Source organism: Syngnathus scovelli, chromosome 15 (assembly GCF_024217435.2).
Source record: "Syngnathus scovelli strain Florida chromosome 15, RoL_Ssco_1.2, whole genome shotgun sequence".
Classification (NCBI taxonomy): Eukaryota; Metazoa; Chordata; class Actinopteri; order Syngnathiformes; family Syngnathidae; genus Syngnathus; species Syngnathus scovelli.
Window position 1 is genome coordinate 3,618,333 of NC_090861.1, and position 25,190 is coordinate 3,643,522.

The following is a 25,190-nucleotide window of genomic DNA, read 5'->3' on the forward strand; positions in this document are numbered from 1 at the left end:
TCGGTACTGTAGCAATACTCACATTTTACACAAAGTGTTGCAAAAACACCCCGTGATGATAACGAGATAATAAATAGATGATTGTGTGAAGGCGCACACAGCATGTTCACTCAGCGTGTGCGCGCTCACCGACCATTGAAGGTGACTTTGTGTCTCTCGCTTGCCTGCGTGTCTCTTCAATCAGCGACAATTGACAATCAGCGTCCAAAAACTATTTCACAGCCACAAAATGGAAATAATCGGTTCCAGGCTCAAACTGCCACCACGGTAAAACGTTTGCACGTGACTTGAAGAAGAAAATAGAAAGTCGAACTCACCATTTGACGACTTGGAGACAGCAAGAGGTTTCTGCATTTATTAAGTATTGATTTTTTTTTTGGTTTACTATTATTTAACAGAAATATTGTGCTTGGACGAGTGCGGAAGAAGACGAGTGCAAAGGTTGTGGGAGTACACAGAAAGCACTGCTTTTATTGGACTGGGACCAGGTGGGGCGCCACCAGGTAAAAGGGATTTTGGGGGGTGGATTTAAAGGGGAGGGGGTGGGGGTGGCAGCCATGGTTAAGGCAACACACAAAGAGCATGCAGATATACAGTCACAGAGGAAGGACATCATCATATTGCTTGTCAAAGTCTCGCTCCAAACATCCAAATTGTACAAAAAGGAAGAAAATAGGCTTCTCGCGCTAAGGAAAAATACACGTTTGTTTGTTTTTAAAGTTGTCCCTCCCTCCTACAAAGAAGACTCTAAATACAAGAAAATAAATATAGCAAAACAAAATGCCAGAGAAAGATAAAAAATAATTTAAAATAGCTTTTTCTTCTTTTCATATATGTTCAATAGTTCTCTTTGCTATTCACAAATGGCACAACATTCTTTCGAAATAAAAAGAAGACAGAAGGATAAAACCCCTGCGACATTCATATTCATTTGTTGAACAAAATAAAAAGCTTTTGATGCAGCAGAGGATTGATTTTTTTTTTTTTAAGGATTCAGATTTGGATCTGGATTAAGTGCTGCTTTAAATGTTTAGTTGAGGTGCTTTCTTTTTCTGGTCAGAATCAGGTGATGAGTTTGTAAACTTGGTCCATGACCCCCCCGGGGTTCGGTTCATAAAAATTGCAAATGTGCTCTAATGCGTCTCGACGCTGCCCTTTTATTTCTTTTTTTGATGATTTAATACCCATGTGGACAAAAAATTCCCAAATGCACATTATTCTTTTTATCTAATAAAACGAGGCAGAAAATACTACACGTTCATGATGACATGCTAACATGCTAAACCGTCAAGTCTATAATGTGTCTAATCTCGGTTTACATGCTAGTTGCTATGGTAATGTCACCAAGTGGCTGATTTGATTGGCTGAACCGGACCCTAGGGGGGGACCAACTGGATTAAAGCAAACTAAAGAGTGTAATACTAAGTAAACAAATAAGCGCGTGAAATTCTTTGCTTTATAACCTGAAAATTGTAGTTGATTAAAGGTAAAAAAAATGCAAAAGCCAAAGGCAAACGAATTTGTAATAACACTTTGTGCCTCAAGAGGGCAGGAGCGAGTCACTAGACCGGTTGTCTTAAATACAGTACAAGCTCGCAATGAGGTTAGCATTTCAACCTGGTATCGGCGCTTAGTTGCTAAACGCTACCGATGACAAGATGAAGTTGAAATTGTCTATTCAGAAGTGCCATCAAATCATTTATCAGTCCACATATATTATTCTCATTTCCCCTCCACGCTTTAACCATTGTCAAATCTATTCCCCAAATGACTTTCTTCGAGCTATGCTACCTGTTGAATGTGTTTTCATGTGGTCAGAGATTTCAGTTTTTAAAACAAGTGTCACATGACCACAATCCCTTGATGAAAAAGAAATATTTGAAAAAAGATCGGAATATGATCTGAACGTCACAGCCAACAACAAATCCAAAGTAGCACACGACAGTTAGCTTAGCATCTACTCGACACAGGAGGCAAAGATCCCCTCTTGTCTACATTTGCCTAGGAAGCTAGTTTGCGAGGAAGGAGAGGGCGTGGCCGCCACACTGTAAATATTGTCTGATAGCGGTTTGTGTACACTGACAAGACATAACCACCGTGTCTTTATCACTACTACGTGCTACGACCTTTGCTGTCTACACAGAAAACATCAAAAATTGTCATTCTTGTTGCCAGCAGTAATATTAATAACAAAAGACTCTTGGAAGGAGCGCATACAGGAGTATACCGGAGCGTCAAGAAAGGACATGGAGACATTAGGAATGCATACGGGAGTGTCAGGGGCACATCCAGGAGTTTTGTACGAACATACGGAAGCTTCAGGAACGCTTCGGGAACGTATTTGTAGCGTCCGCAACGCTTAAACTCGATAGCTGACGCCTGGTCGTATCATCAAACCCTGTTACACCAAACCTGCCTTAAATGAGTGTGTGATCATCAGTTCAGCAGTAACACGCCGTTTTGAAACATCGTGTCGGAATTGCGGAGCGACATAAAAAAAAAAAACAATACAGGACGTAAAAATTGGGCCCACGCAGCTGATTGGCCTCGGCATTATGATCGTATGACCATACCGAGTGCTCAGTAGTCGTCCAAAGTGGAAGTTTTCGACATACACGCGTCGCTTTCTTTATATATATATATTCATATAGATACGTTAGCGGTTGCTAGCGGAATCGTTTAATTTTTATGCAAAAAAATAAAACATCAGTCAAGTTAGAGACATTATTTTAACCATTTTTCTTAAAACCCCTGAGATAACCACAGACGTCCTTCAATACAAAAACAGCAAAGTCTTCTTTTTTTTTTTAAATCGCACAAATTGTCGGACAAACTTAGTCGACATTACGTGGGAGTTTAGCCTCGTTAGCCTAGCCACGTTATCTGTTGGCTAAAGTAAATGGAACAGGAAGTCGGACGTGCTAAATGCTGCCCTCTAGAGGCTGTTAACTGGCACTGCACAACGTTGAAAACACACCTCTGATGATAGGGCGTGAAAAATGGCAAAATATTGTCCGTACATCCTTTGTTCAGGCACTCTAAAATGATTAAGGTGACACATTCGCATTGATTGTTATAAATCGGATTGGGCGACAGCTGATTGGTCGGCAATTGTTTGGCTAGGAGTGGGGTCTTTGAGGGGAGGGGGTGCGACAGAAGGCACAGAGTTTATTCCAGGCAAAGAAACGCAATTTTGAATAAGGAAGAATGTTTTCGTACGTTCTTATCTTTCTAACTCTTCATCCACGTGGAAACGACCAAGCGTCTTTTTTTCGTAAACCAGCCAGTGCTAATAACGCTATACTTGTGCTTTCCGTCGCCATCTGCTATTCGAAGAAGACCCTGAAACCAGCCTTGGTTACGCTATTTAGAAGAATGCCCCAAAGACTACAATAACGAAGTCTTTAAACGCGCAAAAATCGGATAAAAAAAACGAACGCCTGTTTCCTATTTTCGTTCGTTACCTAGCGATGACACGCGAGGAGGCTAGTGGCTACATTCAAAGAATGCTCAGGGCACAGGTGGAGAGAGTCGGCTAGCGAGAGCGCTAGCATGTCTGCGATGCGTTCAGGGTCCTTAGGACGCCATGACGCTCCGCCTCAGCAGGTCCTCCTTCCCGGAATGCAACTGCGCCAGGCGGAGTTTACGTGCGTCGCCAGGGCGCGTGTCCAAGTCATCCTGCTCGCCGTCGGAAAAGTAACCGTCGCCGTAGAGCAAACGCTCGTCCTTGGGCTCGGACGCTGACCCGCCGCCGCCTCGCCCTCTGGATTTAACTTGGCGGGACATGCGCAGCCGTGGGGACGGCGCGACGGGCGGCAGCCTGGACGTGGCGCTTTTGCTGCCCCACGGCCCGCTGTCCTCAGAGATGTGGCAGGAGTCCATTTTGGAGATGGGCGGCTGCAGGTCGGAACTCCTGGTGTGGTGACGGTGGAGGTGGTGATGGTGGAGGACTCTAGAGGAACCTCGGGACCCTTTGCGGGCACCGTGCTTTTCCTCCGTCCCTCTGCCCGCCCACGCGGCCTTTACGGCAGAGGCGCCGGAACCTGAGCCGGCGGATAGAAGCGTCCGCGGCGGCAGCGGGGCGGTCCCAGAGGTGGCCGTGTGTCCGCGGGCGCGGGATTTGCAGTTGCCTCTGGATTTGCGACCTAGCTGCGGCGTCTTCCACGTGGACTCCATTGAGTTTTCCATCATCAGATTGAGCAAACTCTCTTCACCCTGCAGCAGCTGCAGGACAACCAGGAAAGTTAGGAACATCTAGCCTATCTCATGATTGACATTTTCATATTCCCAATAAAAACTGGTTTAGAGAGGGGTGGGATATAGTTCTTTTTGGACTATCACCTGGTCGGAGAGCAGGCTACCACTCTTGTCTCTGTGCTGTGGACCCAGAGCCCACTTGGTGAGCATGTCGTCGGCCGTGATATGCACAGACTGAGCCAGCCAGCTGTCGAACAACGAGTTGTCCAATGGGAAGGACTTGGACAAACCTAGAGACAAAACACAGATCAAAAAAGTGAAGTCTGTGTAAAAAAATTAATAAAATCAGGAACGATGTGCGGAATAGGACAGCAGGAGGTGCTGTTTGGGTGCCTGCGACACCACTGAGCCTTCACACAAACTGCATACACATAAACACACACGTTTGTTTCCATGACGCAGCATGCCTCTGCAGGAGAGGCGAGGGAGGTGGAAAATTGAGCAGGAAGGTAAACACGCCATCGTGGACACGATGTGACGCATGTTTTTACACATACAAATATGAAAGCATGTTCATTTTGACAGATCCAGAGCCCATTTTCAAATGATGGGTGCTAACAAGGTCTCTCTTGTTTATAAGCACTCGGACAATAATGTTAATAATAGCGTTTGATGAATTTATAGTTGAGTCGTGAAATGTACCTATCTCCTTAAGCAGCGAGTCACTGTCTGACTTCCATCTTTCCTTTCCTTTGTCAGGACTATTCTTCCTCCTGCTCTCCTTCCCTGCACTCAGCTTTCCTCCTCCTCCGCCTCCACCTCCCTTCTGGGCTCTCTCTGCGGGGAGACACAATTATATATTATAAAAGTATTTCGTCGGTTGTAAATATCGGGTAAGTGCCGTTAGCATTGGCAAGCTAACGCTAGTCATTGTTTTGTTATTACTACACGATTGTTCACCTTAATCAACGTTAGTAATCAGGAGCCACATGCTGCTTCATCAAGCCAAGACATTTTTTTTTTCATTTCCTCCATTATGACTGTTTTTTAATCTCCCAAATTTTTGTCACCCATTTAATTTCCTTAATCAGATATTTTTTTCCCCCACTTTTGTGCGCATCGTAGCTCAGCGGGGCAATCATCTTTTGGGCTTTTCAAGGACAAAAACCGAAGACCCCCCCCCCCTGCAGCTTGTAATCTGTGCACACATCCAACTGCATCAGCAATTCTTTCAAACACCATTTTACAAGCTTTTATGTGCATTATTTAAGTCCCTCTATCCTAGCACATATAAATCACAATTCTGAGGGCTTCCCAATACTCAAAATAATGAGCAGGACCTGCAAAAAAAAAAAAGACCACGATTTCAAGCCCATTCCATTCATGCAATACCTCTCCTCCGAAGACTTTCTTTCAAATGCTGTTTACTCGCAGCAGCGTTAATTCTTATTATTTATGCTGTAAAGACCTCTCACCCCTCTCTCGCTATGCGGGAGATACACGTTACGCACAGTGATTAATGACCTTGCTTTCCAGATGCACTCAACTGCAGCATAAGTGTGTGTGTGTGTGTGTGTGTGTGTGTGTGTCCTACTTCGTACCTGAGCTCATTAGCTTTTCTTCCTCCAGCCCTCTCCTTCCCTCACTCCCTCCCTCTCTTATCTTTACTCGGACTGCCATCCCATAAACCTTCCCACCCCTCTTCTTACTCATTTCGCCTGCCTTTGTCGTAGTTGGACACGCACGCACACGAATGTGCACACACGCACACATACTCGAGGCGAGAGCAGATCAGAGAGGCCAAAACTAACCGCTGTCAGCTTGTCACAGTTGGAATGTAAATGTGCTGCACTTCCTGCATAACAATACTCATACTCATGTGTGTGTGCGTGTGTCCTAGAAAAATGTGATAGTGGCCATTTTGTGTTGGATACCACCCCAGAAATTCAATAGGCCATTCCTGCTTTTGAATCACAGGTACAAGGGTTGGAAAGAATTTTATGCTCAAGAGCTGCGACTGCCAGGTTATTCGAAGGGTAAGAAAAAAATAGACAAAAATAGATATTTGGCAAACAAATTAGTTTGCATTGCTCATGATTTCAGCAAAGTAACAAAATGGAGGGGACCGAGAAAGGAACCCTGGGGTACACCACAAGGACCGATGGAGCTGTTTTTACCTCCGGCCATGTCTTCTTCCAGTAGTTGTATTTGCAAGTGGAAGATCTTCTCCTGGAGGTCGCACAGGCTGTGCTTCATCTTCTCCCGCCGCGTTACCATGTAGCACAGGTTACGCACCTGGGAGAAGACGAATCGAAAAAAACAAAACGTTTTAGTTCGCTTTGAAATGAGCTTTTGAGTGCAGGCCAAAACACTTGCAGCTAACACACCAAAAACTGGAAACTTGCCAGTTGAATTGTATGACGCTAACTCGATTATTATGTGTCTCTGACCACATCTGTGTGTGTGTGTGTGTGTGTGTGTTGGCTGCAGGCTGACTGTTTATCTGCTGATCTTGATTGATCGGTCTACTCGGCCTATCTGGCCCGTTCTATCCCCATGAGCGAGTACACGGTGGATGAAAATAGCTTCTCAACCGGGACACAATGTGCGGAACCTTTCGTTGATTAGGCAGCTAATGTGTGTCTGTGCGTGTCATTTTGCAAAACAGGATACATAACAAGAGGGTGGAGCACAAGGGGGTAGTCATTTGTTTACTTTCAAACTTCCTTCTCACTCATTCTCTGCATCATCAAACTGTCATTTTTCAGCCCCTGAAGACATTTGTGAAAATGAAGCCCCCTAAAGACCGGATCTTATCCAAATTTAATTTAATAGACAAGCCTCAACGAGCAAAACCGAACAGCGACACAAAGTCTGCCATTTTAATTCCGAGCGACCGTTTTAGCCATTGCAACCGAACCATGTGCGCTGGCCCCGAACTATTTAAATATCACCGCTATTGATCTCTAATTGGCCCGCTATCAGCGTACGGACAGCCGGGCGTTTGAGCAAAGATAGAACGTTCCCAACGGAGAACGGCGCCAGAGAGAAAATCAACAAGTCATTTGTCACTTGTTGAATCAGCCATTTGTCACCCGGCCGCCACGTAAAAGCCAGACGTCATCACATCAAGCCCCATTTAAATGCCATCTCGACCTTGCTGGCACATAGTGTAGCATACTGACACGCTATCCGTGTCAAAACCGTGCGTGCCGCGACGTGTACGTACATCTGCCCCGCCCCCATTGTCTTATCAAAGCCGTGCAAATTTAGGGTTTGACTGTCCGTGAATTATTTATCTCCGCCGAGGCCGTGGAAACACACAAGCGGCAATAAATATTTATACGCAGCCTCATATTTATTTCATCGCGGTATCAGAGGGGCAGCTAGCGGGAAGGAAGGTAGAAATAAAAACAGGTGAAAGACATTGATGAGGGTTACTATTCGTAGCCGTGCTGCAGTACGACACGGGAGGCAAAATAAAAAAATGTTCCACAAGCACTACAGGATCACCTTATCACGGCGCGGCTTAAAATACCGAAGGAGTCGCGGAGAGAACTATTATAGAATGTCATTTCTGGAGAAAAATTGAGGGTGGATGCTCAAGAGGAGACATAACTGAAATAAAATGAAACTGGAATTCAAAAGTAAATATGGGATTTGCAGATGCCGGTTCGGAGTGTTTACTGAATTTTGGGGATATTTGAAAACTGCAATTCAGAAATGCGGAAGGGGGAAGTGAATTTCTAAAATGTCTGTCATGTTTGTGTTTTGGGGTTGAGGCTGCTCGCATTTGGAGCCCGTCCGACGGGGCGGGCCAGCTTGCCGACCGCCTTGCGGCTTCTAAGTACTCTTGTGAGCTGTATTTGTGTGTGAGAGCAGGCTGAGTCATTGAATAGTTTTTTTTTTTCCCTCGCTTTGTCCTCCGCCTGAACCCGAGGAAGTTACATAAGACAGTTGATGGCAGACATGAAGACGCGAGATGGGCCTCACTAATACGTTTACCCACCAGAGAAATCAACTCAATTGTCATCTGGCATCTCGTTCCCCACGTTTTTTTTTTTGTGTGGTTAAAATACATCTTGGAAAAGTAGCCCTTCCCCAGAGGCCTGTAAAAGGAATGAATTTCGTGTCGGATCTGGGGTTAGGAAATGGTCGTATCCATCTAACAGCGCCATGAATAACAACAGTAAATACCACGGAAAATATGAATCGTGACAATATCGAGGTGAATGGATATGAATGGCGTTCTCCTACGAGTAAGTTGAATTTGTCTCGGGACTTAGCCGCCCAATAAAGAAATACAATTAGTCGACCAACATTGTTGTTAGCATTGCTTTTAGCATTAGCACTGGTAGGCCACAAATGGCGGTAATCCCTCATTCTTGAATCGTTGCGACACCTGCAACCACTCGGGAACGAAATGCCCACTCGGCGAAAAAGCTCACCGATGCTTTCGGGGACATCACGGAGCAATTTGCTACGCTGGCAGCACTTCAAAGACGGAGAGTGAAGCAAGTGGGGGTGTTTAATCCAGGGCGACATTAGCCCCCAGAAATTTATACGCACACACACACACACACATAGGCACGGATGATGAATGGAAGGGGATTTTTCAATTTGCCAACAAATCAGAGTTGATTGGAAAACTCGCTTGTGCAACACACACACGCGCATGCACGTGCATGCACACACAAAAAAAAAAAAAGACATGCAACACTTTCATCCTGACAGACGGTCTTCAGGGCAAGATTTTGAGAACGTGAAGGATGGTGAGAAAAAAGATGACAACCCGAATATTGCCACTTGTCAGGGGGTGGCATGTATTGACTTGGTAGTGAGCCTTTTCCATACTAGCACGACGCTAACGTTAGCTCAATTATATATAAAAAAAAACGTGCTTCTCATTGGCATTTGCTTTTTCGATATGCAGAAGTGCAAAAAAATTGGAAATCTGAATTCTTCAAATTGTATTTTCAGTTAATAAAACAAGTAAAGCAGGACACGGCTATTAATTGATTTGATCAATTAATCCTTTTGCACTTGTAACGGCGCTAGCTTGATGCTAGCATTACCCACATTACTTGGATTTTGCATGAAGTCTTTTCCCACCTTTTCAACAGACTTATCTGCCCCGGCGTTTATTTACATAAGGATTTCCCCCTCGGCCGCCGTTACGTCGGCTCATATTGACGGAATAAACAACGTGAACGGCGTCGATAACGGGCGCTGGATCTCGGGAGAACTCCAGATGGCGGAGCCGGCGGTCAATAGATCGACTCTAACTCGCGGGCGACGTGACCGTGATGAACCCGAGCGGAGTTAATCTTCGCGACGGCGTGAAAGGAGACACTGGAGAGCACTTGTTGAAGTCTCGCCGCCTTCTGGGGAGCTATTGGACACTTTATCACCATAAGAGGTAAGAAAGTGTTTGAGAAAAGATCGATAAAGACAGTAAATCACCACTTGGGCACTCCTCAAATCTGAGGCTACTTGGCTGCCTGTAGAAGGATGCCCCCCCCCCTCCCCCTTTTTTTTTCCCCCACTCACCCTCTCCAAGTCTTGTCGGAGGTGCGTGAAAAGCTTGAGTCTTCGGTAGAGGACGTCCTGCTCCTGCTGGGCCAGGTTGTCCACCTCGTCTCGTTTTAGAGTCACCAGAGGTTGGTTGAAGTTGGCCTTCCTTTTCAGTTTCCAGAACTGGTACAGGAAGTCCACCTTAGGGAGGAATGTTTTGATAGCATTGATCCAAACGTTCGAGTTCCATGAGGTGGTTTTTCTACGAGATCAGGTAGTACCTGCGTGACAGGCAGCGCCATGTTCTCCGCCACCTCACCGGGATCCACCAGTCGGAAGAACTCGTCCTCCAGTTCCTGGAGCTTCTGCTTCCGCTGGCTCACCTTGTCTCGCTCCAGCTGGTCCCGCTCGGCCCTCTCGGACACACTGTACGGTACCAAACGGGATTCCGGGAGCTCGGGCGCCCGCTCGGGTCGGGCCGTTCCGCCGCCGCTGTGCTCCAGACAGAAAGACTTGAAGCGGACTTCGTCGTTCTCGGCCAGGATGGTCCTCATCTCCAGACCGTGGTCGAAGGCGCACGTCACGTGGAAGGCCACAATACACGAGGGCATTGAACACTGTCAGGGGAGAAGAACCTTATCAATTGGCTTTAAGGTCTGAACCAAATTTGCTAGCAAAGAATTAAGGTAGCAGTACCTGTATGCATGTTCCGGTGTGCTCTCGACATAGGCTGCAGGACAGAGCCCATCGGCTGGCGGGAATGTGGGACACCTTAGTGATGGGCTCCATCTTCTCCGGGCAACCTATACTCACCTAGCACACACACATTTTGGATCAATTCAAAACACCACTCATCATAATGCTGCATTGCTGTTGTTGTTTTCCCTCGTTTGTTACTGTGCCCATCCATGACAGACGATTGCTCGCTGCCGCGACTAATTGATCCGTCGGCTAATTGACCCTGATGTGTCACACACATCAACACACACACACGCTGGCACAAACGGAGGGAAGTTACCCAGAGACTGTTTGTGTGTTTCTTTCCCAGCAGGAAAACAGGAAAAACTCATAAAAATTGCATTGATAGAGATGATAGAAGCAAAGCTCGTGTGTGTGAGTGTGTGTGTGTGTGTGTGTGTAAGTGCGTTTAAGTGAGACCCATTGTAGAATAGTAGGCTGCTACACACAACGCTGCAGGGGGTGTATCATCTGAAAGCTTGACACACACGCAAGCAAACACCCCCGACACACACACTCTTCCAGCAGCTTCCACACAAATGGGCCAAACTCTACAAGTCAGATGTAGTGTGTGTGTGTGTGTGTACTTGTGTGAAAACATCCACTTGTGACGATACACACAAATAAACACACTTGAAGCAAATATATCCAAAGAGAGACTAAGGGCCACTGCAGCACTGCACAATAACAAGCTAGGCTAACATTAGCATGTGAGTTTATTTTATAGCAATAACAGCGAGCCTCACCTCGGGTATCCATAAGGCACAGCTGACGTGGACCCACTTGGTTCCACTGCGGGTGGGTTTGAGGGCGCCGCCCCGCTTGGGGCACAGCAGACACTTGGGCTGCACACCCAGGGCGCACGTCCGACAAAGCCAGTTGCCCTGCGGGACCTTCAGGATGCCGTAGCAGGCCTGCAAAACAGTTTAGCAAGCTAAGCTAATCAATGCTAAACTGCAACGTTTGAATTTAGTAAACAACAAAAGGGAGACCTGGTGCACGCAAACGTTGCACTTGTCGCAGAAGACCATCTCGTTGCCGTCCTCGCCCTCGGGCGAGCGGCAGACGTCGCAGACCACGTCCTCGTCGTACTCAATGCCCAGGCCTTCCTCTGCCTCGATGGCCTGCTGCATCTTCTCCTCGCACACCCGCTCCAGCTCGACTAGAACGCGCTCCATCGTCAGCTCTGCCAGCTCGGGCATCGCTGATGAAATATCGGGCTAACGTTAGCATCTTACAGCTAGCTTGTGTCAATAAATTCTTCTTGTTTATTTCTCCTCCATCACTGTCATAAAATAACCAAGATAACAGCGGGCACTCACCCATTTGCGCAAACTCTTGGTTGACGAGTTCCAGCCAAGCCACGTCCGTGTCGTCCAAGTCGTAGCAGCCGTACGCTTGGCCGGGAAGAGGCAAAGGGTCGTCCTCGTTGGACGTTCTACTCGGTGACTCTGGCAGTAACCTGGGCCCAAAAAAAAAAAATCTCAACCGTTCAAATGGCCTGCTTCAAATTTGTAGCGATGACACAATAATTGTAGGACAAGTCCATCTTTGACGGTCCGATGGAAATAGCCACAATGACCAAAATGGCCACTTGAAGTCAAAATGGCAGACTGTGTGTGTGTATTTCCTGGCACGGGATCACGAGACTGTGTTTGTGGGTCACGTCGGGAAATTCCTCCGGGCACTGTCTGCTCTCCAGCGCTTCCAGACTAAAACGTCTCGGCAGTCAACGAGAGAAGGAAATGGGGTCGGGAACTCTGCGTGACCCGCTAGCCCTCGACTGACATTAAAGTCATGTGACGCAACAATCACAACAGCGGAAAAATTCATACAGTCAACCACAATAGGTCAACTAGTTACAAAAATCTGAAAACAACAAAAACCACTTTTGCAGAGTCATCTACATTTAATATTTCACATTTATATCCAAGGAGTGTAATGTCTATACTTAAAACAACTTAGCTTGATTTGTTTACCCAGAAAAAGTCAATCGGACCAGTGAGCGATGAGTGTGGTATTAAAATGCGCTTTTGCAGCTTCTTTTATTATCTGAAAGAAACAGACTGCTCTGATCTATTTCAGTACGAGATTATAATTAAATAACAAATAGATAACACACTGGGTACACACACAGACACACACACAGACACACAAGCAGGGAGATGAGACAATGGTCTGTTATGTAAGGTGCAGCTTGAGTGTCTCATTTCAGCAGTGTGTTACTTTTGTGTGTATATGTGTGTGTGTGTTTGCATGTTCTTTTCGAAGACATTTAAGAGCACCATGTCCATTAGAAATGAGGCTTTCTATTCAATCTGTCACTTTCATTGCTTCCATGACTCACCTCCCACATAATCATCACCAAGGCCACACTACATACAGCGCACACACACAGGCAGCGTTACATAATCATAAAAAAAAAGGCACACTTTTTTCTTTTTTCTATTGTGCAAGGTGGCAGATGTGACAAAGCACAGGAAAGAGGAGCCATTGCATTAACTGTATGAATATATTTGTAGTCTTTGTGTGCAAAGGTGGCGGCGGTTATCATGCGAGACTTTTTACCTCCTTGTAAAACAATCATCTTTTGTCAACTTGTAAGTGTTGACATAGGAGACGTCTTCCCAGCGTGGGCTGGGCTCGTCTGACCCTCAAGAGGCTTTCGACACACGCATAAGAATGCCCGAGGAAATTTGACATCTTTAACAAAGCAGAAGTTGCAAAAGTATTTTTTTTAACATGCTCTTATTAAATTATGGCTTCATTAAAAGCAAATAAAGTTGCACGCTAGCAAATCTGCAAAAATGCACATTGCGAAAGAAAGAGCGCAATTAGAAGATGCCTCCGCCAGACGCAGACGTGACCTCAGAGGAAAGGCATGCACACAAAACAGTGAAACGTGAAGAACACCACAAAAAAAGCACCGCTAAATTACCACACTGAAAACTGGCGGGCTAACTCCCCCCCCCTTCATTCTTTAACATTAAGAAAATTAAATTACAACTAAAAAATTTGACAAAAGTAGGTTAATTTAAAAAAAATGCATTATGTGCCAGAAAAAAAATTAAATCAGTGTAAATAATACGTCTATAATTAAAATTCCAACAATAATTGCAGAATATTTCAACTCTAATCCCTTTCCCCCAAAAATTTAAGACACCATAAAAAAAAAAAGTCATGTTGGCACTGGAAAATATTTGATCAACATCATAAATGTGTGTGTGTGTAATGTCATTCTTGGAATAACTGTGCCACAGTCTGTCTGAGAAAACGGCGATTCCCCTTTCTTTCCCATAATCCCCCTTTTATGCGCAAACCTTTCACACCAATACACTCTCTCTCTCCCGTTGTGTGTGTGCCAAGAGACACGCTCGCTCTCCATCCTCTGTTCCCACACGAGCTTGCAGACCAAAGCAGGCTAAATGTATTAAGAAACATACTGTATATTACGTGAGCACTTACAGCAATGTACAGTATTAAGGCTGCAGTATTTTTCTGGCCACACGGGGGCGGTAAGATCCAAGAGCGATGCTTGGAGTTCAACGTTCACTTATCCTCAAAGGAACACTATTGCTATTTTGTTAAAATATTCATTTCTTTTTAAATATAACACATTGTCTTTTAAAATGACTTTTTTTTCCTTTGTAAATATTTCAACTTTATTTTGGAAATATAACTGTCATATTTGAATTTACAGTGAGCTGCCATTTTGTCTGCTTGAGATGCCAGGAAAGCAAGCCTGTTGTCATGGATATGAGAGCGACTTATTAACACCTCTGCTCTAGAGGAGCCGCAGCCTGTACAAATAATCTTTGACAAAAGGATGAGGAGGAAATCCAAAGGGGAGAGAGGGGAGAATGCGGGCACCGTTTGGGCAAACAAGGCCGGTGGGAATGTTTTCATTCATATCTTTCGCTCGGCTAGTTGAGGAATGAGACGCAGTGGGAGGAGTTTTGCTGCGTCCAGATTTGAGGATAGGCTCAAATAGCAGAGGGCAAATGCAGCCAAGTGGAGAATATGGAGTGGTAAATTGCAGCATCTGGACAGCGACAGGGGTAAGACAGGCTAAACTAGCATAGCCAAGAATAGATTGAAGGCCACGGGAGCAAAGAGCAAACAAGGGCGAGCGGATATATCCAAAGGGAGACTAAGGGCAGCCAAGTGGGGACAGGTTAGGTATGTGAAGGAGGACTGGTTAGGCTTAAGTACATTAGCATGGGGGGATTTGTTTATGTTATTTTCAGCCGTCTATCTTCAAATATGACAATATTGCAGTGCTACTCAAGTGTGTTTGTCCTTCAAAAGATTATCAAGGATCCTGAGAGAGATGGAGAGCCCATTATTAAAGGTACTCAAGACACAATTCCTGGTCGGGATGATGTCACCACACACTTGTGTGTGTGTGTAAATTGCTTTTATGGCCCGCTATGGGAAGGGAATGAGTCATGCTGTTGTTCCAGGAACCAATACAATATGTATGTGTATGGATGCGGTGACGCACAAACATTTACACACAAAAGACGTCAGCATTTGCGGCAAACGTTTTAAAGCGAGTTTGTTTGTACTTTGAAAAGAGACCGGCAATGTGGGCTGAATTTTATCTACTTGGTTGCAATTCATACCTTGGAAACTCCTGCTTCAAAACCAAAATGTCTGACTTCCTGTGACATCATATTGTACATTTTTTTTTCAGTTCCCGCATATGTTCTGCTGCAGATTTTTTCTTGTACTCGCTTATGTGTCAGCCCGGATGTGGTAGGAACCACCAGGATGGGTGGAGGGTGAGAAAATAAAAACAAAAAAAGCATGAAAAACAACATTTCAGGCCACACAATGTTCTCAACTACCCACAATGCAACTCGCTCTCTGTTAAGTGACAAGCAGGTTTGTCTCAGGAGACTTTGTGGCTTCCCTCGGGGCTGCTGACTCGGCGAACATCCCCGTAAGATGAAAAAAAAAAAAATGTCGCAGCTAATAAAATTTAGCGAGCTTTGATTTTTTTTTCCTTTGATGCCACGTGCCGATTTAAAAGATTTGTAAAGTAAAAGTCGACCCAGCGTGCAATAACAAAGCGTCGAGGACCGCCATCTTTCGATACTAGCTACCTTTTTTGCTAAAGTATCAAACATCAAGAAGAGAGGAGTCGTATGAAAATAAATTTGGGGTGGAAGCGGTCAAAGCGGCGTCGTTAATCCCCCTCAATGATCCTCCGCCGCTCGCCGTCGACCGAAGTCGTGGCGGGCAGAAGACATTGCCCTTCTCTGACTGGACGAGATCCAACCAATCAAGGCAGCCAGTTGGAGCGTTCCGACTGGCTGGCTGGCCGACCTCGACGGAATGACAAGCAAAGCTGGACGCGCAGACGGCAATCGTGTCCAAAGAGTGACTCAGACTCCCGAGCTAAACCCGTTCACCTTTTCTTTTCTTTTTTTTTTCTTGGACGGAACCGTATCCAAATAACCTGGAGATAAATCCCTCGATGAAGCCTGATCAGGTTTGGCACCAGGCTCCAACTTTTCGGGAAGCGCTTGATAAACGATGCCGCTTGTCGTGCGGAAAACAAGTCAATTCGGCCGGTTCGCGACCCCACCGCTGCGGTTCTGGCGACGACCGAGCTACGTGTTTATTCACCGCATCTCGTCTCTTTTGTGGTCTTCTTCGAACTGGGATGAATTCATCCCGAACTTTAGAGACATGTTAGCCGCCTGCGGATGCGCTGCATTCTTTCCACCCCCTCTTCAAAGTGAAAGCAAAAACCACAAGTGGAAGACGCTCCGGGCCGTGAACCCGCCGACCAGCGTTCGGCACGTGATTACACAACAAGACTAAATCGAAAACTGGAAGTCTAGGAAAAAAATCTCATTGTTTGAGGACAGGAAGCGGCTAATAATACACAGCCTCTACCAGGGGTCAGAGGTCAATCTGTCCAGTAAGAAGGACACCGAAACAGCTCAGTAAGGAAAGCGTCAGATAGAAACCAGTCTTCATTATTCGATTTTTTTAAATTATATAATTTATTATATAACCTATAAATAAATTATATAATTTATACTTGTGCGACGGTCAGAAAATGTAGCGCGATGTACTTTCGATGTGATAGAGATCTTACAAAAAAAAAAACTTCAGTTTCATCTTTGAGGGATTTTCATGAGCTGCGGCGCAAATAAGCAAATGACACTGTAAAAAACAGCAGCTGCGATAGTTCCCGAAGGCACCGCCACTCATTTCTACCCTTTCATTTTGACTTTGGTGCACGCCTTCTGACCTTTTACTTGACACGGATGACTTTACAAACACGTCACTTACAGCAACCTATATAAAATATATTGTAACATTTTGAAGTGCTAAAAGCAGAACAAATGAAAGCTACACTTTTTTCCCCCCCTCCATTGCTCACACTGTAGTCAAGCCTGAAGCGCTGACATATTTTCCTCCTATTTTTTTTTCTCATGATGAATAATGACATCATCACTAAAAATTGTTGGAGTGAAGAAAAAAAAAGAAAAAAAAGAAAGGGGCTGCGGGCGCGTCTGGCTTTGACAAAACACTCTTCCTCTTGCACTTTTTCTCCCTCTCTCAGTCTTCACTTTTCATTCCAGGCTTAGAGGTTGCGGCCAAGAAGAATAAATCTGCCAATAAATCCATAATAATATGTTTTTGGGTGAAAATTGGACAATAATAAAGTGAGACTAGATGTGTAATATTATGAGCAAATAAAGTTGGAATTTAAATTTGTTTTTAAGAAAATAAATTCTAAAAAGACTAAAGTGACTCCTGATTGGCTAACAGCTACAGCGCCACCCGCTGCTCTGGCATGCTCACTACATCATCACAGTTGAGTGATGATTTCCAAGCGGGGGAGGACGAGTGACAAACGCTGAATGCAAGGTGAAAAACGAGAATCTGTCCAATCACGCTGTGCCGTTTGTGTTATCTTGGCGCCCTCCGTCATGCACGACATCAAAAAGTCGCCTTCATTCACGCTGGCTTATCTGGACCATGTGTCTTTTCTTGACAATCTGCCGCCTATGGACGCACATCCATCTGCTCGCTCGTGTGTGTGCGTGCGTTCGTGCGAGTGAGATATGAGCCCATTACAAAGTGTAAACACTCAGCAAGACACATTTATCTCTTTCCGTGTTTGCCGCACAAACGATCGAGCGCAACGACGGCTCGTCAACTATCGACTGCTTCATATGCACACAAAAATAAACAGGCTGGGAAAAGACACAGGAAGTCGGCCATTTTTTTTTTTTTGCTGAGTCTTTTTAGGACTATTTCTGGCCTTTTTATGTAGCATGTTGGTTTTACCTGACCAGCGGCTGCGGGATGGCCTCCAGGTTGGCGGGCACCTGCACTCCTTTCTCCCACTCTTGCCTCCAAGGGTCCGACAATACATAAAAGTCGTCCGGGCCCAGCTGAGCAGAGTCGGGGAGCTTCATGGCCGTGATGAAATCGGTGCGAAACACCTGAAACAGAAATTTGGTGTTATTTTCAACCGCGCAGGAGTTACTTTTAACTTCAATGTGTTAAGGGGGCAAAGAAAAAACAAAAAAAAAGTTGTTGTTGTATTCATTATTTATTTATTTTTAATCAATCGTAACAGCCTCCAAAAAAAAAATCTATATTGGACGCAGTAGAAGCTTTCAACTAAAGCGGCCCAGACTTGACACTGAATATGTCAGTTTGCGAGTAAATAGAAACGAGATCATCATTAGTTTATCTTGTGACATTTTTTCGCTTGGCGGTGCGCCTAGAGATTTGCGCCTTGGCAGAACAAAGATTGAGAAACATCGCTCCGAGCGATACAAGTCTTACAAGCGTTCCAAAATGAAGCTTATTATGACTTAACGTGATGTCATCATTGCTCAGCTGACCGCAAACACCGATGAAATTAAAATTGCAACAAGGCAATCATTACACAAACAACTTCTGCATTTCTGACTCTGTGTGTGTGCGTGTGTGTGTCTGTGGTGAGGTAGAAGGTGACATTTAAACCCAGGAAGTCCACTTTCACATCCATGTTAATGCACCGCCACACACGATACTGACACTAGGCAACACACCTACATAGACACACGCTTTTGACAACACACACAATTTATATGCATGTGTGTGTGTGTGTGTGTGTGTGTGTGTGTGTATGTTCCACTTGCACCGACTTTACGCTGCTGAGTCACTTTCCCACAGAGGACAGTGACAAAGTGCTTTTAAAGGCCAGCTGACATCACACACCACAAACATGTATCCACACACCCACACATACACACACATCAGTTTAATACTGGGGGTGAAAACAACAACTTTGACATACAGCACATTGGGTAATTAATTTTAATGTCCGTCTGGGGCAATAAGGGAGTGCTGTTATTGTAGCCATGCATCTCTGACAATAGGGGGCGCCTATGAGTGGCTTGCACCAACAGTGTACAAAGTTCACATTTGGTAGCTATCGGAGAACATTTCTAGGAAAAGTTGAAGGATCCCGGGAAATGATGCCCAAACTGCCCTCTTTAAACCAAAATGGCGAAATTGTTGGAGATTGCTTCTTGAGAATTTTTTGTGGGTCTACTTATGTCTACCAAATTTCATGTTACAAAGGTGCTCCAGAGGCAATTGGGGAATTCATTTTCGGCAGGATGAAGGCGCCTGGCCAAATCTTCTGAAGGATGCAGAAGCATCATCGTCATGGCGACCCAACACAACGTCATAGCAGATGTCGCCACTCAGACGGAGGAGGCTAATTTTAGCGCGGGGAGCTTGGAAGGTCAACAAGAGGAATTTGATGAAAACGATATGATCAACTATTAAAATGCACAACGCGGTATCGTGCAGCTGTCTTACTTTATTTTGGAACCCTACCATTCGCTTCCAACTCTAATCATTGAAAAGAATAATCAGTTTTTTTCTTTGGCTCCTTTTAGCGTGAATAAAACGAGTCACACTCAAGATGGCGGCTGCTACTTTGACTTCTATCCTCCCCGGGACGTAAAATAAAAACCGTCAATGGATACAAAAAGCCGCCAAAGACGCGTGAATCGGATTTCCTCTTCGGATTTCCTGCCACTGGCGCTAGCTCGTTAGCGACGCAGTGAGAAACGTTCAAAGAAACGCGCGAGGAAAATAAAAGTCAACAGATTGTGTCACAAGCTCAAAAGGAAAACCGGGATTTGGCTCGCAAATGGATTCCGCACCTGTGACGAAGTGGTAGCACATTTACCGTAATGTTTCAAATCTTTATTTTAAAACCTCGTGTGTTTGAAAGCCAAACTTGCAAAGCCTATTTCGGGAAAAGCTCGGCCACCAGGTGAGAAAGCGGTGCCATGGTATGAATATGAAGTAAAGTGGCGCACGAGCGTGAGGCGGCAAACATGTTCTGAAAACCTACAAAGAAAAAAGTGGGTCACTGACACGCCAGAGAATGAAGGAGACTTTCGAGACCCCCCCCCCCCCCCCAAAGCCCCCACCCCGCCCCATCCTTCTTCTTCTCTCACTACTTGGGAGCGTGGTGTAAATAGTCGAACGTGCTAACAAATGTCTGCGAGGAAGATGTGACCCACTTTTGGAAAGCAATGCTTTAAAAAACCAAAAATCAATATGCAAGCGGCGTTCCAAGCATGCCGCCATCATAGACGACACACACACACACGTGTTTAAATCTGGCAAAGGTGTGTGTGTGTGTGTGTGTCTACAGCCAAGCAGCTCTTATTAATGGAGTAAAAATACAGATGTTTCACACACATCCAGACATTCCTGTTGCTGTGATTTTCAGGTCGCTATGACGTTGTACAGCTGTTTCTACCAGACTATAATGAGCGAGAACAGATGCTAGCCAGCTAGCTCACGCACGCGCACGCGAAACAATAATACACACGGCCTTGGTAGTTCTTACTAACCGCGGAAGATGGTGCACGGTGATGTTTTGTACGGTAAATAAGTTTGCTTAGTCGATAACAACAAATAAAGTTTTGTTGCTAGGCAGATTTCGGTTTCGACCTTGAATATTGATAAAAGCCTACTTTGAAATGGTACGGGAAATCCAAGATCAGATTACGAAATATACTTTGAAATGCTATTGATAAATACTTTGTGTGTGTGTGTGTGTGTCGGAGGGTGATGTTGCCGCCATGTTTGACAAGTGTCGCTTCCCTGCGGGCTACAAGCAAGCAGGCACGTTTCCCCAAAGACTTGAATGAGGCCAATTTGCACACACAAACAAGCGCACGTACACACACACACCGGAAGTTGTTGTACAGTCTTATGATGCACACATACTCTTTTTTTTAAAATTGTAAACGCTGCCAGTAAAGAAGCGGACATTGCCTTCCTGTTAGTTTCCCAAACGGTCTTCATCAAAGCAGCGAGGCGGTTGGCCTTCGAGGAAAGACTCCGGAGGATGAGCAATTTATAGACATGCGGCTTTTCGTTTAACTTGCGTGTGTGTGTTCATTTGAAACCCGAACCCAAAGATTACTTGCAAAATAATTTATTTCCACCCATGCAATCTGACTCAAACCTATCTTAGCGCAGATTAGCTTAGCGTAGACTTGTTGCTTTGAGCACGAGTTATTTTTATGAATTGCTCTCCTTCAACCAGGAGGAATTTGCAAGCCGCAAAGCGTCCTTCGCGGCGACCATTTTTTCCGCTTCTTACACCAGGGTAGTCATTTGAGAGTCCTCGGGGACCGCTCGAGGCGACCGCTCACGGCGGCCGCTCGAAGCAACCACTCATGCAAGCCTGCCACTTTTCCCCACCGCACTGTGCCGGCCGTTCAAGCTGTGTCGGGAGACCGATGTATTGACTTTGGACACAGCAGGCTGATCGAGTTTAACATAAGTGTGTTTAAAGCCCTAATTTGAAACACTAAGCAAGGCTTGAAACCTGACTCGGCAACTGTAACCCATCCTTGAAACCATGATTGGAAACATTAACTCCGGCATGAAACCCAAACATGAAACCTTTGTTTGAAACTTGGCTTGAAATCCTTAATTGGAACCCCATGCAAAGCTCAACCGGGCTTCAAACCCGACTCACGCTTGACAAGATAATTTGCAGCGCTAACTTTTTGTCCCTCACCTCGGAATGCTTCTTGTGCTGATGTCGTACCCACGTGATGCTGGTGGCCGCGGCCGCGTTCTTGGACGACCTGGACCACGATGTCACCTGACCTGCAACATAATGCTGAGAATAAGAACCCAAAAAAAAAAACTCCAACAACACACACATCACACAAACATGTGGAAGCTGCTTAGCAATTAGCACAGGATGCTAAGTGTGTGTGTAAACAAATACCACCTAACGATACAATGTGTTTTGTGCATCATGTATGTCCAACATACTTACTGTCGGTGGTGTCCGAGTCGTTGCTGCTGGTCGAATATTTCCTCCTCTTTGTCTCGCTCTCCATCTACCCGGACAAAAATCAAGAAGAAGGGAAAAAAAATAAAATAAAATCATCTGTGAGATAAACAAGTCCACAATAAATACATTTATTTGTGACAGCTTGCTTATGAAATGATTTTTCATTTTATTCACTATTTATAGATATATTAACATATATTTTATTAATGGGCCCATTAATAAAATTATCCACATACTGTATGCAAATTTGCATCCACTTGATTTTACATGCTGTCTGTTACACACACAACATTGTGCAGTGTCCAGGAACACACACAAGGACACAAAGTAAGAGCTCCGGTCGTCATGGGATACTATTACTGACAAATGCGTCCATGATAAACACACATTAACTAACTTCCTGGCAAACGCACAACCAGCTACACAAGACTGGCTGCGTGCCTCGGAACAACACACACACACACACAGAAGGCAGAGGTCAGTCACTTTGCTGGAGAATCTTTGCATATAAATTGCTTCATAACGCCGACTTGCCATCCTGGTTTTCACCTTCACCTGTCCCTCATCCCTCACGCTCTCACTCTGTCTTCCTTACGATAAGGACATAAGTATTTGGACAGTGTCCACTGGAGGAGGGGGTGATGGAGGCAAAGCTCAGGCCAGCGAGGCGGAACTAATTCAAGTGTTATAAAGGAACGAAAAAAGATTATTTATTGATTATGTGATTTTTATTCAGTCAAACTTCAGAATCGAAAAAAAAAAAGTCCTTATCATAACCAGGCCAAATTTGAAATGCTAATCATCCCTGCCCGTGCCTTGCAAATCTTTTTCCCTGCAGAAAAATGGAAATGTACACTGTGTACAATCCGGAATCGTGAGAACCTCCCCCTCCCCTTTCCTCTTCATCCTCTTCTTCCTCTGTCTGTCATCGCACCACGTGGTGGTCCTTACCCCCCTTTTCAACCAATCACAGCTCAACACTCACTCACACACACACAAATGCACACTTCATACACACGTGTACACTGTATGTACACATGTGAGTCACATGACGATGAAGGCATGAGGGATGAAGAGATGAACGCCTGTAAACAACATCCGGCCACATAGGACACCCCCCCGAGGGTGGAGGGGAGTGAAGCACACACACATTTACGCACACACATCATGACTCATCTCCGGTTTCGGACTCGGCGGGAGGAGGGCGTCTGCACGTGTGAGCGTTTGAAGCGTGTTTGACTGAATGTGTGCGATGTGATGATGGGAAAAAGGGATTTGGTGTTGGGGGGGGGGGGGGGTTGACGAGATGGAGGGGGGGGGGGTTGTGTCACAAATGGGACCATTTAACAAGCCTCCAGACGATTGTGCTTTAGTTGATTCAAGAAGGAGCGAGTGTGAACACCATCAAGTCGTGCCGACACAATGCACCTCCATCGCACAACCCTCATTTGGACAGCCACCAAAACTTCCACACTGGAAAGCCTAAGCCAGTCTGAAAACCCTACTTTGAAAGCCATTTTTTAAAACCACAAACAATTGCAAAGATTTTGAAAATTCAACCTGCTTTGGAAACCCTAACCTGGCCCACCAGCCACATACTGCACACCCCTTCTTTGCTCTGTATTAACTATCAAATCCACGCATTCAAATCCATTTGCCACTTGGATGGATGCTTTGGAGCAGCTGTTGCGCTTTTGACATGGAAAGGGAGCTGCAGTCACTTCCACACAAGAACTGGAGGTAAATATACACGACCCCCCCCCCCTCCTCCTCCTCCTCTTCCTCCAAAGCCTGCTCGATCTGCACAGCACGAAGCGGCAGCAGCATCGCCAGCGGGAGGAGGAGGTGCTGGTAGAGGGGTTGTTCTAATTCCTAGATACGTGCGTGTTTGTGTGTCCTAGTGTGTGTGGTGGCGTGCTCTGCCTTCCTAAAAGCAGAACTGCACCCCCCCTCCTTTATGCAAAGGAACCTGCAATTCCTCTGAGGGCTGTGAAGGTGCACTTCTCAAACAAACCCACTACAACGCGCATGCGCACTGCATCCGCCTCACTATCCGGCAAGTTTGGTGTTGCACGCCGCTGCGAATCGTGCACAATTAACTGCCATTACGCACCCCCCCAAAATACACTTGTCACCACGCGCATGCGCACTATCAACATGTTTTTCTTATTGGAACGATTTACTTCACATGCACTACAGCAGGATGCCATCAGAAACACCAAACCGCCGCTCATGACGTCACGTGTACACAATATTACTGTACTTTTAGTATTGCATCAGAATCGTTGATGTGAACATCACACCGAATTTCACGACTGTACTTGTGCATTTTATGTAACTGTAAAATTAGAATTTCATTCGCAAAGGGGTGTGTTTACCTTCTGCTGTGGGGGGGTCAAACGCGCCTGCGCACTACCAACGTGCATTTCCTCTTTAAATATGTTACTTCCATCACACACACCTTCCCACACGTACTAAGGATGCCAAAGTACTGCATCAGAACCAAAAACCTTATTATATTTGTATGCTATATGAATAACTATAAAACATAATAAAGCGATGTTTACCTTGTTCTGCTGGGGAGGGCGTCCCACCGATCAGGAGACCATCGGGATCCAAGCACATGTAAATGTTCCTCTGGCTTAACTTCCACGTTGGGTTGACAGGAGTCTTCCCCCTCCCACCCACCTTGACAGTTTAGAAAAAAAATCCAGGAAATCCAAAGAAAATGAAAACAAAAAATCGGGGGGGGAAAGTGAGATGGAGAAGCTCCAGGTCACGGAGCCGAGGGGCCGGGGTGTCGCCGCCGCCGCCGTTCAGTGCGCGCCGAGCGGCTTGCAGGGTACGACATGCTGCTTACTGGAAATAATCATGTCGCATTTTTTTTTTTTTTTGCACGAAAATACACCAGCGTTCAAAAAAGGATTGGCAAAAACCGATGTCCCTAAAAATATTGCAGTTTGTTTCGCAACCCCCCTACCACCTCTTCTCTGCTTCTTCCAAAACACACTACCACCTCCTCCTCGTCCCTCTCTGGCCGGCTGCACGGTGCTGGACGCGGTTGTGCACAAGACGAACGTTCCCCTCCGTTCGGCAGCCCTGCACGCTCCTCCTTAAAAAAAAGAGTGAGGGACTAAACAAATGTGGAAGAGGAAAAGAGCGGTGCAGCTTTAGCTTGAAAACTCTTTTGGCGCCATATTTATGGCGTACTTTGAATTGAGCAGCACGGTTGTTGCACTTCCTCGTTGCGCCGACGCTGAGGTGCGAGCGCTCTCTACAGGTCACTGACGGTACTTGTAGAAAGCCTGTAGTCAGTCACGTCATTGTGTACAGGATTGAGGAACAAAATGTACAAATGCTTTTTTGCGTATTATAA

General features: G+C 45.4%; 1 protein-coding gene across 2 annotated transcripts; it reads right to left on the reverse strand.

The window, feature by feature from the left end:
• Positions 1 to 442: 442 nt before the first annotated feature.
• On the reverse strand, positions 443 to 25,069 carry jade2 (jade family PHD finger 2). 2 transcript variants are annotated; one of them, XM_049742743.2, is made up of 14 exons: positions 24,382 to 25,069; positions 21,797 to 21,860; positions 21,530 to 21,621; positions 17,764 to 17,921; positions 11,772 to 11,911; positions 11,442 to 11,653; positions 11,196 to 11,363; positions 10,408 to 10,524; positions 9,993 to 10,328; positions 9,748 to 9,912; positions 6,375 to 6,492; positions 4,900 to 5,034; positions 4,342 to 4,487; positions 443 to 4,224 (listed from the first exon to the last, which is right to left on the reverse strand). In XM_049742743.2, exons 2-14 carry the CDS (start codon positions 21,858 to 21,860, stop codon positions 3,577 to 3,579), a joined length of 2,499 nt encoding a protein of 832 aa, XP_049598700.1. In that variant the 5' UTR covers positions 24,382 to 25,069; the 3' UTR covers positions 443 to 3,576. The 2 variants fall into 2 exon arrangements, with proteins under 2 accessions (XP_049598700.1, XP_049598701.1); XM_049742744.2 differs by lacking the exon at positions 4,900 to 5,034.
• Positions 25,070 to 25,190: the final 121 nt, after the last annotated feature.

Bases quoted from the DNA above. Each gene is read 5' to 3' on its own strand.
- jade2 (XM_049742743.2), bottom strand. From the start codon at position 21,860: ATGGAGAGCGAGACAAAGAGGAGGAAATATTCGACCAGCAGCAACGAC. The intron at 11,654-11,771 runs GTGAGTGCCCGC...ATATTTCATCAG, and splicing joins CCAAGAGTTTGCGCAAATGG to CGATGCCCGAGCTGGCAGAG. The intron at 4,225-4,341 runs GTGATAGTCCAA...GTTGTCCTGCAG, and splicing joins GTAGCCTGCTCTCCGACCAG to CTGCTGCAGGGTGAAGAGAG.